Source organism: Argentina silus (assembly GCF_951799395.1).
Source record: "Argentina silus genome assembly, chromosome: 16".
Classification (NCBI taxonomy): Eukaryota; Metazoa; Chordata; class Actinopteri; order Argentiniformes; family Argentinidae; genus Argentina; species Argentina silus.
In genome coordinates this window covers 10,823,229-10,837,663 of record NC_139670.1, presented here as the reverse complement: position 1 = coordinate 10,837,663, position 14,435 = coordinate 10,823,229, and the positions used below count along the sequence as shown (strand labels likewise).

At 45.6% G+C, this 14,435-nt stretch overlaps 1 protein-coding gene across 1 annotated transcript; it reads left to right on the top strand.

Annotated features, from left to right (window-relative positions):
* Positions 1–3,003: 3,003 nt before the first annotated feature.
* Positions 3,004–4,410, top strand: kcnj12a (potassium inwardly rectifying channel subfamily J member 12a; the record flags this gene model as incomplete). Its single annotated transcript, XM_083687052.1, has 1 exon — positions 3,004–4,410. The coding sequence occupies one exon, from the start codon at positions 3,004–3,006 to the stop codon at positions 4,408–4,410; it is 1,407 nt and encodes a 468-aa protein (XP_083543178.1).
* Between the last annotated feature and the right edge of the window lie 10,025 nt (positions 4,411–14,435).

Sequence of the window (14,435 nt, the reverse complement as noted above, 5' to 3'; positions counted from 1 at the left end):
TAATGCATGGAATGAAATGAGGACTGGCTAAACCACCTCTGAATTCATAGCAAATGTACCACACATGTTTAGCCTAGTCAATAAAGAACAAGCTGGATACTGTGTATACTGTGCTGTGTAGCAGCACAGTATCCATCTATTCTTTCTGTTTGATGATTCTACATTAGAGCCTGCTTTAAAACGAATTGCCTCTTTGAGGACATTAAAGTGACTTTATAGCTGATAGTTGGAGGGAGGGAGGGTGGGGGTGGGGTTGGGGGGGACGGACTATAGGTGTCGGTGTATCTGAGGGGGTGTAGTGAGTGATTGGAGTGAGAGGTGACGTTAGACAGACAGTAGTGCCCCAGGGACGCGAGAGTGCACATCAATGGACCATCTTGATGTCTTGTGGTGAGGGGGACAGACAGGACAGCACAAGACAGGACAGGAGCAAGTGTGTGTGTGTGTGTGTGTGTGTGTGTGTGTGTGTGTGCGTGTGCGTGTGTGTGTGTGTGTGCATGTGTGTGCGTGTGTGTGTGTGTGTGTGTGTGTGAAAGAGAGAGGCAGAGTGAGAGAGAGGAGCATGGATGTGACCATGCAGGCGATAAAAGCCGCCTGTCCCCCAAAGGAGCCTCCCCCCTCCCCCCTCCCCCCTCCCCCCTCCCCCCTCTCCCCTCCTCCCTCCCTCCCCCCACACATCTCACCTCCCGAGACCCTCCCAGGGGAAGAACACTCTGACCCGCACTGCTGGTCACCCTAGAGACTCCCTGCGTCCCTCCCAGGTCAGAGCACGTCTGTGGTGTTATAACAGACGTCTGTCCCCTCCCCTCATCTACTGTGTGTGTGTGTGTGTGTATCTGTGTGTGTGTGTGTGTCGAGATGGTCCTGCTATGGTAGTCATATGCTAATCAATTCCCAGGTTCACAGAGCTATCTATGTAGGCTACTGTGTGTATTGTGTGTGTGTTAGTGTGCATGCGTGCGTGCGTGCGTGTGTGACCGTGCACACCGTGTTTGAGTGATAATATATTCGATCACACATTCCTGGTGTGTGTACTCTATATGTTAAAGTTTACACCCCTGCAGTTGGCCATGTCTATATCGGGCATACACACGCACAAGGGAGAAGCAGGCAGTTTACCCTACCTGTGCTGGGCACTATGGGAGAATGCTATAAATCTCACACCATTGTCATAGCTCATAGCTCATAGTGTGATTAATAATAATGCAAATTGTATAGAATGAGGTCAAGTAAATAGAGCTTGAAACCTGGCTAAATAGTGACAGAAATGCTTGTTTTTTAGGCCAAGTGATTCTCTCTCCCTCTCGCTCCCTCTCGCTCCCTCTCCCTCTCTCTCTCTCCCTCCTGTCCCGTCCCTGTGCGAAGCATCTGGGATAGTGCACCCATGGAAACTGTGGCACGCACACAAGGTCCCCTGGGTGCTGGATTATACACACACACACACACACACACAAGCTGATACACATACACACACACACACACACACACACACACACACACACACACACACACGCCCTCCCTCCCTCCTCTCTAAATTTTATTTGAGTATGATGCTGACACTACTAGAATCTCAGGACACAGTGAATAGCGAATCACAGAGATTTGACAGAACGTTGACCTTGTCTGGAGAATATAGCTGCCATGTTTCAGCACTGTATCCACTGCTATTGATGTAACTGAGATCTGATATGTGTGTGTGTGTGTGTGTGTGTGTGTGTGTGTGTGTGTGTGTGTGTGTGTGTGTGTGTGTGTGTGTGTGTGTGTGTGTGTGCGTGTGTGTGTGTGTGTGTGTGTGTGTGTGTGTATGGATGACTGCTGAGATCTATAATGCATATAACTAAACTAGGCTTGAGCAACCATTGCTTTGTCAAATGATAGCATTGAAAATGATACACACCTTAACACACACAACTGTTAGTCAAGCAGTCTTAGCACAAGTCTCTCCTGAGAAATACATCTCATTTCCAGTCTCAATGAGATCACCTGTACATCTAAAGGATGTATAGAATGACCGGTACATATACCAACTCATCAGTGCCAATATAATCTACGTACTGTAGATGAAAAGGATAAAAGCACAGGACATATGAAGCGTGTGTGTGTGTGTGTGTGTGTGTGTGTGTGTGTGTGTGTGTGTGTGTGTGTGTGTGTGTGTGTGTGTGTGTGTGTGTGTGTGTGTGTGTGGCTAGCTCCTCTTCACTTGCCCAGCTGAGAACACTCCAGTGAGGGAGCCAGTTGGAGTGAGTGTGTTGAGTCGTGATGTTTGAGGCTGAAGAGCAGGACGTAAAGGGGGATGGAGACGGAGGATGGGGGGATGAAGAGACAGTGTCATACAAAACATTTGAGAAATCCTGTATGACATCAACATTCATAATTCACTCATTCAATTGATGTCAACGGATTATGCACAGGTGAGGCTGGTGGAGGACATCTAACCCTCGACTAACCCTCCAATTTCTGCCTCCACCAGCTTACTGTATGCTATGCCTGCCCTATATCATGTCCAATATAATTTCTAATATCATGTGCAATTGCACAATGTGAGTCATGCAACACACGTGTGTTATACAATTCCCTAGGCTTAATGGCTGCAGGGGAGGCTGGTGACGGTAGAAATCGGAGGACAGGCTCATTGTAATGCATGGAATGCAATGAGGAACACACTCATTCGTCCTACAATTTCTACCTCCACCAGCCTCCCCTGATTTACACATGCTGCTGCTATGCTGTGATATGACCATCCCATCATGGACTGACACCTGTATTTCTCTCCTCTCTCCCCCAGGGACTGGTTGGATCAGAGCACACTGCCCCCCCAGTCCCACCCCTCCTCATCCCCCCCACCCCACCTTCTACCTGGCTAGGATGGGGCTGGGTCACTGATACCTCCGTGGTGAAGGGGCCTCCTCCCTCTTTACACACATTGGGACTCCGTGCCCCCCCACCCCCCCCCACCCCCGCCCTCTGACTCCTCCTACCCTGGACTACGCTGCTGGGACTACGATGAGCGTGGGGCGCATCAACCGCTACAGCATCGTGTCGTCCGAGGAGGAGGGGCTCCGCCTCACCGCCATGCATGGGTTGGGCGGCGGCCTAGGCGGCGTGGTGGGTGGAGTCGGAGGAGTCGGAGGAGGAGGAGGAGGGATGAACGGCTTCGGCAATGGCAAGATCCACACGGCGCGGCGGAAGGTCCGCAACCGCTTCGTGAAGAAGAATGGCCAGTGCAACGTGCAATTCTCCAACATGGACCAGAAGTCGCAGCGGTACCTGGCTGACATGTTCACCACGTGCGTTGACATCCGCTGGCGCTGGATGCTGGTGGTGTTTACCCTGGTGTTCGTGCTCTCCTGGCTGGCCTTTGGGTTGGCCTTCTGGGTCATCGCCCTGCTCCATGGGGACCTAGAGAACCCAGCCGGCGACGACAACTTCACACCCTGCGTCCTGCAAGTCAACGGCTTCGTGGCAGCATTCCTCTTCTCCATCGAGACGCAGTCAACCATCGGCTACGGCTACCGCTGCGTGACGGAGGAGTGCCCCGTGGCGGTCTTCATGGTGGTGTTCCAGAGTATTGTGGGCTGCATCATCGACTGCTTCATGATCGGTGCCATCATGGCCAAGATGGCGCGGCCTAAGAAGCGAGCACAGACGCTGTTGTTCAGCCACAACGCTGTCATCGCCATGCGGGACGGGAAGCTCTGCCTCATGTGGCGGGTGGGGAACCTCCGGAAGAGCCACATCGTAGAAGCCCACGTCCGTGCACAGCTCATCAAACCCCGGATCACGGATGAAGGGGAGTACATCCCCCTGGACCAGATAGACATCAATGTAGGCTTTGATAAAGGCCTTGACCGCATCTTCTTGGTCTCCCCAATCACGATCCTTCACGAGATAGACGAGGAGAGCCCTCTGTTCGGCATCGGGAAGCAGGACCTCGAAACAGCAGACTTCGAGATTGTGGTCATCCTGGAGGGTATGGTGGAGGCCACGGCCATGACCACCCAGGCCCGCAGTTCTTACCTGGCCACCGAGGTGCTCTGGGGCCACCGGTTCGAGCCGGTGCTGTTTGAAGAGAAGAACGTGTACAAGGTGGATTACTCTCACTTCCACAAGACCTATGAGGTGCCGTCCACCCCACGTTGCAGTGCCAAGGACATGCTAGAGAACAAGTTCCTGGTGCCTGGCTCCAACTCCTTCTGCTACGAGAACGAACTGGCCTTCCTCAGCCGAGACGAGGAGGAGGAGGAGGAGGTGGGGGTGGTGGGGGTGGGGATGGGGGGCGGTGGCGGTGGTAGCAGAGTACCGCTGTCCAGCATGAGTCCCGATCGGAACAGTCGGCACAACTTTGATAGGCTACAGGTTACGACCAGGGGACTGGACCAAAGGTCTTACAGGAGGGAGTCAGAGATATGACCTCAAACCTTTGACCTTTGACGGGGTCAAACTTTTGATAATGTGTTTTTTCTTTCCAAGGGTAAAAATGCAGAACAATGCAAAGTGCCATAGGAAAAGCTGACTACTGTGACAGAGGAGAGGAACTAGGAGAAGAGGACAGAGAAAGGGAAAGATGGATACTGTTGGAAAGAGGAGAGGAGTGAAAAGCAGAAGTACTCACAGCTCACTAAACTGTGGTAAAGAATGTCCACTACACCAGGAAAAGGCCAGAAAGGGACCTTCTTCCTTCATGGAAACTTGAATTTTTTTTTTTTTCATTAAATGGTCATCTGAGTTGAGAGTGCATCGAACAGCTATAATGACGAGACCTAATAATCAAATCTTAGGTGTAAATATACTGCTTAGATAAGTTATGTTTCGTGTGGAGTATAATTTTTCTCAAAAAAACAACATCTTTAAAAAAAATGTTTTTTTTCTGTTGCTATTTCAGCTTTGATCTCTGGGGCACAAATGATAGTGTAACAGAATAGAAGCTTCCTATAAGCTCCCCACAATGCTGGAATTTGTAGTCGCTGGAGCCGAGTTAAAATGAATGACACATGAAAATTCCTTTAGAAGTGCACTGCAACATTCAGGGGCAATGAGCCGTACTAAAACATCACACCATGAGCCATTCAACCTGGATTTAATATCAATGTGATGATACATCAAATCCATTCTTTTGTAAACAGTTGTGATAAAACACTTGCACTAATAAGAGAGTAATCTTGAGAGTAATCTTGATAAGGTAAATGCTAAATGGAATCCTTGGGAAGGCCCGACTCTGACGTCCCTCCACTGGGTTAAGGGTAGTGTCATCCCAAGGTTCCCACCTAGCATCTACCATCTTGATCTTGATACCCCTTGCTTATAACATCACCATATAAATTATTTGGTTGGGGACAATGTCACTACAGCAGACCTGGGTCAAATAGTATTTGAATCCTTTCAAAATACTTTAAGCATTTGCTTGAGCTTGCCTGGAATGCCAGATGGGCGGGATTAGAACTTTTGGGACTATACCATTCGTTCAATTGCACCAGGCAAACACAATAAAGCACAGACACCTATTTTAAATGATTTCCAATAGTATTTGAAGCTAGGTCTGCACTATAGCCCATCTAGTCTCATTATTTGTTATTCTCTTTAAAACAAATCTATGCACATTGTTAATGTTATCTTATCAGGGGACAGAAGCTCAGTGGAGTTCTGTGGAGGACGTGATGGCGTAATCATGAATTATCGTCATGATTGCGTAATTCTATAAAGTAACCAGGTTTTGTAACAGCCTGAATTGAAAGTGCTGTGTGAATTGAGGGCCTTCATTTATACTGTATATTCACTATGTATAAAAGGTTCCCCTTCGATAAAGAGAACATTTATTGTAGTTATTAAATCTATTTTGATAGAAAATGAAAACCACATTTATATCAATGACTTATCAGTTATTTTGCAAAGTATAGTATACAACAGTATGAGATGCATGCAGACAGAACGGGACTTTAGTTTTACCAGCTAAATGAATATGTGTTATGCGAGATTAAGTTTTGTTTTGTTCAGAAGCTGTCATCAACCCTTTCGTAATAGCTATTAGCGTCTAGCCAGGATATGCATGTGGGACAGTACAACAATACAGAAGCTCATCAGCTCCTCTCTTTTAGAGGGAGGTATTCAACATATCTTGGTTTTTCAAAGAAATATGGCCAAGCAATTAAAATCACATCACTATCACATAACTACCTACACTCTGTAAGGGAACATTTGAACCCTTGGGTTCCATTTAGAAACCTCTGTGGAAAGGGTAAATTATTTATTTATCTATTTATTTAGCACACAAACAGGTTGGTTAAATCAAAATGCTACATTTGTACAAAAATGAGTGTGGGTGAGGTGGGAAACCTGAGAGGGCTTATATAGAAAGTGTAAAAAAAGGGTTCTCCAAAATTTGGAACCCAAAGGGGTTATTCAAATGGTTCTCCCACAGGGACAGCCAAGAACCCTTTATGGTTCTAGGGAGCACCTTTTTTTCTAAGAGTGTATGGCATGCTAAAAAGGCCCCCCACTCTTAGAAGCAATAGCCCCACTGTGCAGAACTAGGTGGACAGCCAGCATTTAAAACAGGGTTGTTGGGGTCAATTCCATTTCAATTCAGTCAGTTCAGGAAGTGATTTGAAATAACAATTAAAAAACAGAAAAAAACGATGATGAGTATTAGTACTATTTTTTCAGTTTATTGACAAATAAATGACTATTTGCGATCATTGTAGTTTTATCTTACTTCCTGAATTGATTGAATTGAAATTGAACTGACCCCAACCCTGATCTAAGCAATAAATACTAATGAAAAGCACCTTCCAATGATAAACTAAACTTAACCGATGTTTAGGGAGAATGCAAGGCTAAGATATATTGAATCTATGGAACATCTATGGAACACATTATGGTACCAAAAGCTATAGGTTACTATTGTTTTCCAAGTCAAGGGGAGGTTGGTGGAGGTAGAAACCGGAGGACAGGCTCATTGTAATGCATGGAACAGAATGTGGAATGGTACCATTCCTCATTCCATTCCATGTATTACAATGAGGCCGTCCTCTGATTTCTGCCTCCCCCAGCATCCCCTGAAGTCAAGGTAAACAAACAATCCTCCTAAATTCTAAACCAAATGAATCGTCATATTTTGCAGTATCTGAAGAGATTATTTTATGTTCGTTACAATAGATTAACTACTTAGTTATTAGGTATCTACTTAGGTGAAGCGCATGACAAACAAATCTTAAACTTTGGCATGACTAATTGTAGCATATTCTGAAAATCTATACCTTGAACTTATGCCTTCCCATAAATCATTGCTCTATGAAAAAGCACACAATGTATATGCTGTGTCATGACATATATGAGTAGGAATCTTCTACTTTCTTAATGGAAATGTTGGAGTTGATGTCCCCTAAGAAATGACTTTTTTCCTCTCGTACCAAAATCACTGCCCTTATTTATAAGACCAGGGGAGGAATTCTCTGTGAAGTCTCTGTGAGGTGTCGAACTAAAAGACAGCACAAGAAAACAGAGCAGGACCATGTAATGGTGTTTCAGCTGGCTACAATGACTGATGCTCTCCTTGTGGTCCTTCTATTCCAGGGGTATGCTTTGCTCTAAATTATTCTAGATAATGTGTTGCTTTTTTTTTTTCTTTTTTTTTTTACTTTTAGGATAAACATACATCAGGGCAGGCTGGTGGAGGTAGAAAACTCATTGTAATGGATTGAATGAAATGAGGAATGGTATCAAACTCGTGTTTGATACCATTCCTCATTCCATTCCATGCATTACAGTATAGCCACCAGCCTCCCCTAACATACATACATTACAGAGATTTTTGGATTATTATGAATGAAGCCTATTTTGTCCCAATCCTGAACTTTGTTATGCTCATTGCCTTCTGCGAAGGCTCTGGTATCCCAGTGTATGAAACCTTTGTACCTATATTTACAACGTTTCGGTGGTTACCATGGTAAAAGCATCATCAGCTTCTATGCTGCATCATCGGAATGCATAGCTCCGCCCAGAGCCCTACAGTATGTATACATGAATTAGAATGAGTTCTAATGAATTTGAATTCTAATGATTGAATTCTAATTCTAATGAATGAATTCTAATGAATGACTTCTGATTCTAATTCTATGTATCCATCTCTACTTCAGTACTTGTGGCTCTGGATTCATCATGCCTTCTTGTTTTTATGTTTTATTTCAAATTAAACACTATTTCAGTTTTGATGTTACCCAACCTGACCCCCATAGAAACAGGTAATGCACTAGCTACTGTAAACACACGTACCAAAGGTACGCAAAGAAGTAGACAATATATATATATATAAGGTAAATGCTAAATATATACACAAATCAACACACATCTATTTTTATATTAAGTTCTTTTTAATATTTCAGTTTTTCCTTGAGATACAGTAGAACAACAAAAATAATCAATATTTATCCATTTTTGTACCAGCAAAAAAATTAAATCTGAAGAAATCACAAACAGGAGGCAAAAATGTAATTCTTGTCTCAGTTTCATTATCATATGATTTGATTTGTTGTTTTATTTTAGCACAGAAGCTTATGATTAAACAGATATTTCTCTTAAAGGGATGATCGAATCACCTTTGACCTCTGTAGAAGTCTTCCTACGCTCAGATAAGGACATGTCTACTGGGCCTTTTATTTCAATGGATAATGCAAAGTCAATTAAATTATTCAATTAAAACATAATTGTAAAATAAATCTGTTTTGGGACCTACTTTGTTCATTTTGTTTACTTGTTGCTATCTGAGAACATGATTGAACCGTGTTATGAATTATAGGCCTACCGAGTCTTATCCAAATACTAGTGATCTATGAATTAATGTCGCATCAACCATTCTGTTGTCCCCTACAATTCTGCAGTCCTTAAACCTTCTTATAAATGTCCCCACCAGCAATAACACACGAGAGGCTTTATCATGAAAAGTCATAGGTCAGGGGCGTTGTTAGACTTGAGTTCCTTATTGCTTTGATGCAACAGTTATTGTGAAAGGAAAACAATGCCATAAGTATTTACTTGGTGATAGATTGTGGTCGTTTCTGCTAGTCCTCAAACTGTTGTGTAATCCTCAATCAATCAATGTATCATGATGAATGTGATTGATCAGCTGGGGATAACAGCGGGAAGACTGTCCCTGGTCTCCATCCAATTACTCAGAGAAGCTTATCAATAAATCAGAGTGACACACACACTAGCAGCAGGGCTAGGAGCCGCCCAGGGGGCCCTCAGACCCCGGGAGACCAGGACTAGAGGGCCAGAGACAGACGTACAGAGATCAATGGAGGAGAGAGACACACACACACACACACACACACACACACACACACACACACACACGCACACATGCACACATGCACACCAACACACAGAAAAACAGAGAGACATAGAGATAGATAGAGAGAGACAAACACAGAGAGAGAGAGAGAGAGAGAGAGAGAGAGAGAGAGAGAGAGAATCATCAGTAGTAGTCTAGATAGTCATAGTCTACATCCTAAAAATTGGGAAAATATTGTTTCTGTTAGTGTAAAACAATATAGGCATGATTTTAGATTATATTACCCCACCCTTGTCGTACATGGCACACTGTGGAGTCCTGGCCAGACGTGAGTCAGGTTAACATGACAACCATGCTGAGTCGCCAGCTACTATGATGTCACTGGTGTCATTAAACACGTTTTTGTCCAGCGATGAATAATCCTCTACTCTTGCAGGAGAAGCTCACTGGATATCAGATCTTGTAAATAATTGAGTTGGTAGCGATTAAGTCAACCTCAGGGTGAGTGACAGATGCAGGATTAGTGTGTGTGTGTGTGTGTGTGCGTGCGTGCGTGCGTGTGTGTGTGTGTGTGTGTGCGTGCGTGCATGCGTGCGTGTGTGTGTGCCCGCAAGTGTGTGTGTGTGTGTGCGTGTGTGTGTGACAGAGTAACACTGGGATCACAGAGACTAGACAGCAGAATCCTCTCATCTTCTCAGTGTTGCATAATGGGGCTGGGTGGGTGGTGTCTTCAGTATAGTAGGCTTACTTTAAGGGTCACACGTAGGGTCAAAGCTGCTCTAGGATTACTAGTGCTGGACAGTTAATGAGTACGCATACGGTGCAGACTCAGAGTGCTAGTTGCATGAGGAGAGGCCTGTAGTCAGTGAGGCCAAGTGCAATAGGAGCTCCCACAGAGCCAAAATGGCCCCCATTATAGTCAATAATAAGTGACTAGGCAGACTAGGTGATTGATGACAGTTTTTTCAATAGTTCAATTTCAATTTTTCAATATCAATGTCCCATAAAGTAGGTTCAAAGTTCAGAATTCAGAGTTGAGGGGGGGTGTGATGCTATAACATGGATTAACAAGTGTATTTGTGAAGAGGGTACAGTGGTGTGAGATAGCTACAAGATAATCTGTTCTGCAACTGAGAAGATACACTTTAATCTTGTAGGCATGAGGTCAGAGACACATGCCACTGGCCACCACTCGTAAAGATAGAATGGATAGAATAGAATAGAATTAAACAGATTAACAGTGGTTTACAGAGTGGAGGCTGGTGGAGGTAGAAATCAGAGGACTGGCTCATTGTAGTTCGAAACCATTCCTCATTCCGTTCCATGCATTATAATGAGCCTGTCCTCTGATTTCTACCTCCACCAACCTCCTCTGATTTCACACTATGACTGGGTCGCATCTAATAGAAGGTTGATTAAACAGATTCATCATTGCATGAGTGAATACAGCACAGAAGGGTTAGATGTTAAAACTAGAACAAGGAGGTTCAGAGGAACTATACCCCTGTTTCAACTCTGTTACTCTATGAACTCTGTCCATTCTACTTGTACAGTACACGCACGCACGCACGCACGCACGCACGCACGCACGCACGCACGCACCCACGCACCCACGCACGCACGCACGCACACACATTGAGTACAATATACAAAGCACAAACTCAATATAGCAGAATATTACAAGGGGGAACAAGGTTGTACCTGTAGGTGTTTTGTGTTTTCAGTGTTTGACAACAAAGTAAGTGAAAAAGTGAAACACATAAAAATGTGTGAAAGGTACAGTATCATTTCCTTCTGGTACCAGCAGTTTCCTACCTACCCCTTACCCCTCTGGCAAAACACACTGAAATTCAATAATAGTCTATTAGCAGCAGTCTGAGGCCCCTGGGGTGTGTGTGTGCGTGTGCATGTGCGTGTGTGTGGCCTTTCCCTTCACACCCACGCCACACTCCATCCCTGTAACTCAAACCTATTAATTAGACTATCCAAAAGCCTGCCCCCCCCCCCCCCCCCCTCCAACACCACCACCACACCGAGGCTGCTCTGACCCTCCCCCACCATATGGAGGCTGCTCTGACCCTCAGTGCTGCATTGGCCAGGGAGAAATAGTCCACAGCTGGGGAACCAACCACACATAAACACTACGCTAACACAACACAGAGGCTGGCATCACAGTCTGCTACGAGCCAACACACTGCATACTAAATAATTGCAAACTACATAGTATGCACTTCACATTTCACATCCCAGACACAGGGACAAGTTCACCTTCATGTGTGCCTGTCCATGGCATACCTCATTTATATTGATATCTTACCCCCTATTTTTTAGAGTCAGTTTTAGTCTTTTTTGGGTGGGAATTTCTCCTTTCACACAATTTTGGTTATTGTCTGTCTCAGAGCATCTTGACATTCCGCTCAGTTTGAGAGAGAGTGACGATGACACTCGGGGTCTCTCGGGAGCGCCCCCTTCTGTGACTCTCGTCAGCATGATCACCCGACATCCCCCATCCAGCTGGGGGCTGTGACTCACATGCTATCAAACAACAAACACACACTATGGCATCTGTTCAAAAACACACATACACTATCTGTTCAGAAACAACCTCTAGACCCTACGCCCTAGGCACTAGCCCCTACACCCTAGACACTAGCCCCTACACCCTTGACACTGGCCCCTTCACCCTAGACACTAGCCCTAGACACTATTCCCTACACCCTAGACACTACACCCTAGACACTACCCCCTACACCCTAGACACTACAACCTAGACACTAGCCCCTATATCCGAGACACTACACCCTAGACCCTACACACTAGACCCTACACTTTAGACAGTAGGCACTACAACCTACCCCCTAGCCCCGAGCCCCTAGCCCATACAACCTACACCCCCAGACTCTTGTGTAGATCTGTAGAAAATGGATTGGGACAACAGAAATTCCACCTAGCCTATCAGAGGGAATGGTGGAACCAACCATCTTTCTTATACTTTTCAAATCCTTTCAAACCCTAAAAAGTGTCTAGGGTGTAGGGGCTAGGGAGTAGGGTGTAGGGTGTAGGGTGTAGGGGCTAGGGAGTAGGGTGTAGGGTGTAGGGTGTTGGTTGTAGGATGTAGGGGCTAGGTCTAGTTTCTGGACACAGGGCCACACCTAGAGAAGCTGCTGCGTATTGGAATGAAAGGGTGTCCAGTATGGATGAACAGGTCTACCTGGTACAGGAGATATGTTTCATATCAATGGGATTTATCAGTAGAAATGAAGGAAAGATCAATGAAAAAGAGCCTGTAGTCCAGCCATGCCACCAGTGAGCCAGCCAGTGTAACACCTACAGTGTTACAGTTTTTGTGTGTGTTTTGGGGAATGACATAAGGGTATGGGTTTGGTGCTACAGGAACTAGTTTTTGTGTTAAAGCAATCGAGAAAAACTGTAATGAGAGGACCTACAGCAGACTCCCTGTGGCAGTGGCATTCACTGACAGTAAAACGATGGCCAGTCGTGTTGAAGGGGCTATAATAAGCACTGCAGCATCAAGCTGAGCTGCCCTCTCTCCCTCTCTCTCCTCCCCCCTTCCCCTCCCTCTCTCTCTATCTCTTTCTCTTTCTTCTACTCTCTCTCCCTCCCTGGCCCCCTCTCTCTCCCTCCCTCTCCCTCCCCTCTCCCTTTATCTCTTTTTTTTTCTCTTTCTTCCACTCTCTCTCCCTCCCTGGCCCCCTCTCTCTCTCTCCCTCCCTCTCTCCCTCCCTCTCTCCCTCCCTCTCTCTCCTTCTCCCTCATTTTCTCTCTCTCTCCCTGTCTCTCTCTACTCTGTATTAGTTACACTGATAATGGCCCTCAGTGATCGAGACTTTTGACTCTGAAGTCATTGAGGTTAAATCAGGCTAGTTCTGTTCTGAGGGGAGGACGGCAAATTCCTTTACAGCAAATCCAGCACCTTTTAGGTCACAAGGCAATGGAGATTATAATCAATACAGGCCACAGACGTACTGCATTGTATACAGGTTATTTTATCTCTTGACATTCATACTGTAACATCAACAAGTTGTACATACAGTAAGCCTGCATCCATGATGGATATTTGGTGATGTTATACCAAAAGAGCCAATCACCTCACTCTACTAACCCTCTATCCAGCCCTGATGCCACATCAGGGAGGCTGGTGGAGGTAGAAATCGGAGGATGGTCTCATTGGCCTCATGGACATGTGTTTGATACCATTCCTCATTCAATTCCATGCATTGCAATGAGCCCGTCCTTTGATTTCTACCTCCACAAGCCTCCCCTGCTCCATGCTCCACACCACCCTCTCCCTCCCTCCCTCCCTCCCTTTAACACCATACCACGCTCTATCTCTTCCTCTCAGCCTGGACCTCCTGGAGCTGTAGTGAACGTCTTCCTGATTCATGACACAACAATGAGGAAGGTGGAGCCCAGGACGACCTGAGGGGACGCGAGAGAGCCGCATTCATTTCCCTTGCTCTCTACCCTGGATAATTACCTCACTGCACCCCACGGGCTGGGCTGTGTGTGTGTGTGTGTGTGTGTGTGTGTGTGTGTGTGTGTATGGTGTGTGTGTGTGCGTGTATGAATGAGAGAGAGAGAGAGAGAGAGAGAGAGAGAGATGGGGGGGGGGAGGGAGAGAGAGCTGTCTATGCCTGCCAGTGTGTGTCTGAGAGATAGAGAGAAAAGAAAAGAGAAGGCGTGGAGCTTGGCACTGTAAGAAACCCAGACCTCGCACTATCAGTTGCAAGGTTTTCTGTGTCCTGTGTCCTGATGAATGGCTATTATCTACTGTAGCCTGTCCCAGGTCTTCATGAATAAACGTGTATATTGTACATTATCTATCTAGAGGTTCATGTTTGTGTTGCTGTTTTTTTAAGCATGGTGACTTCATCCGTTTCTCCTCAAGTTGGAAGTGTTAGCCAGCTGGATCACAGTAGGACACAGTATCAATGGTCTCAGCTCAGTGAAGTCTAGTTCATGGTGAAGTCATGAGAACAGACCTGCAGCTCTTTCTAAAGGATTTTATAAGCTCTTTCTTTGGTCAGTCTGTCTGGGATTGTTCTGAAATCCATCAGCACTCTCTCCTGATGGACCTCGCCTCGCTGTGATGGTAGAGAGAGAGAGAGAGAGAAAGAGAAAGACAGAG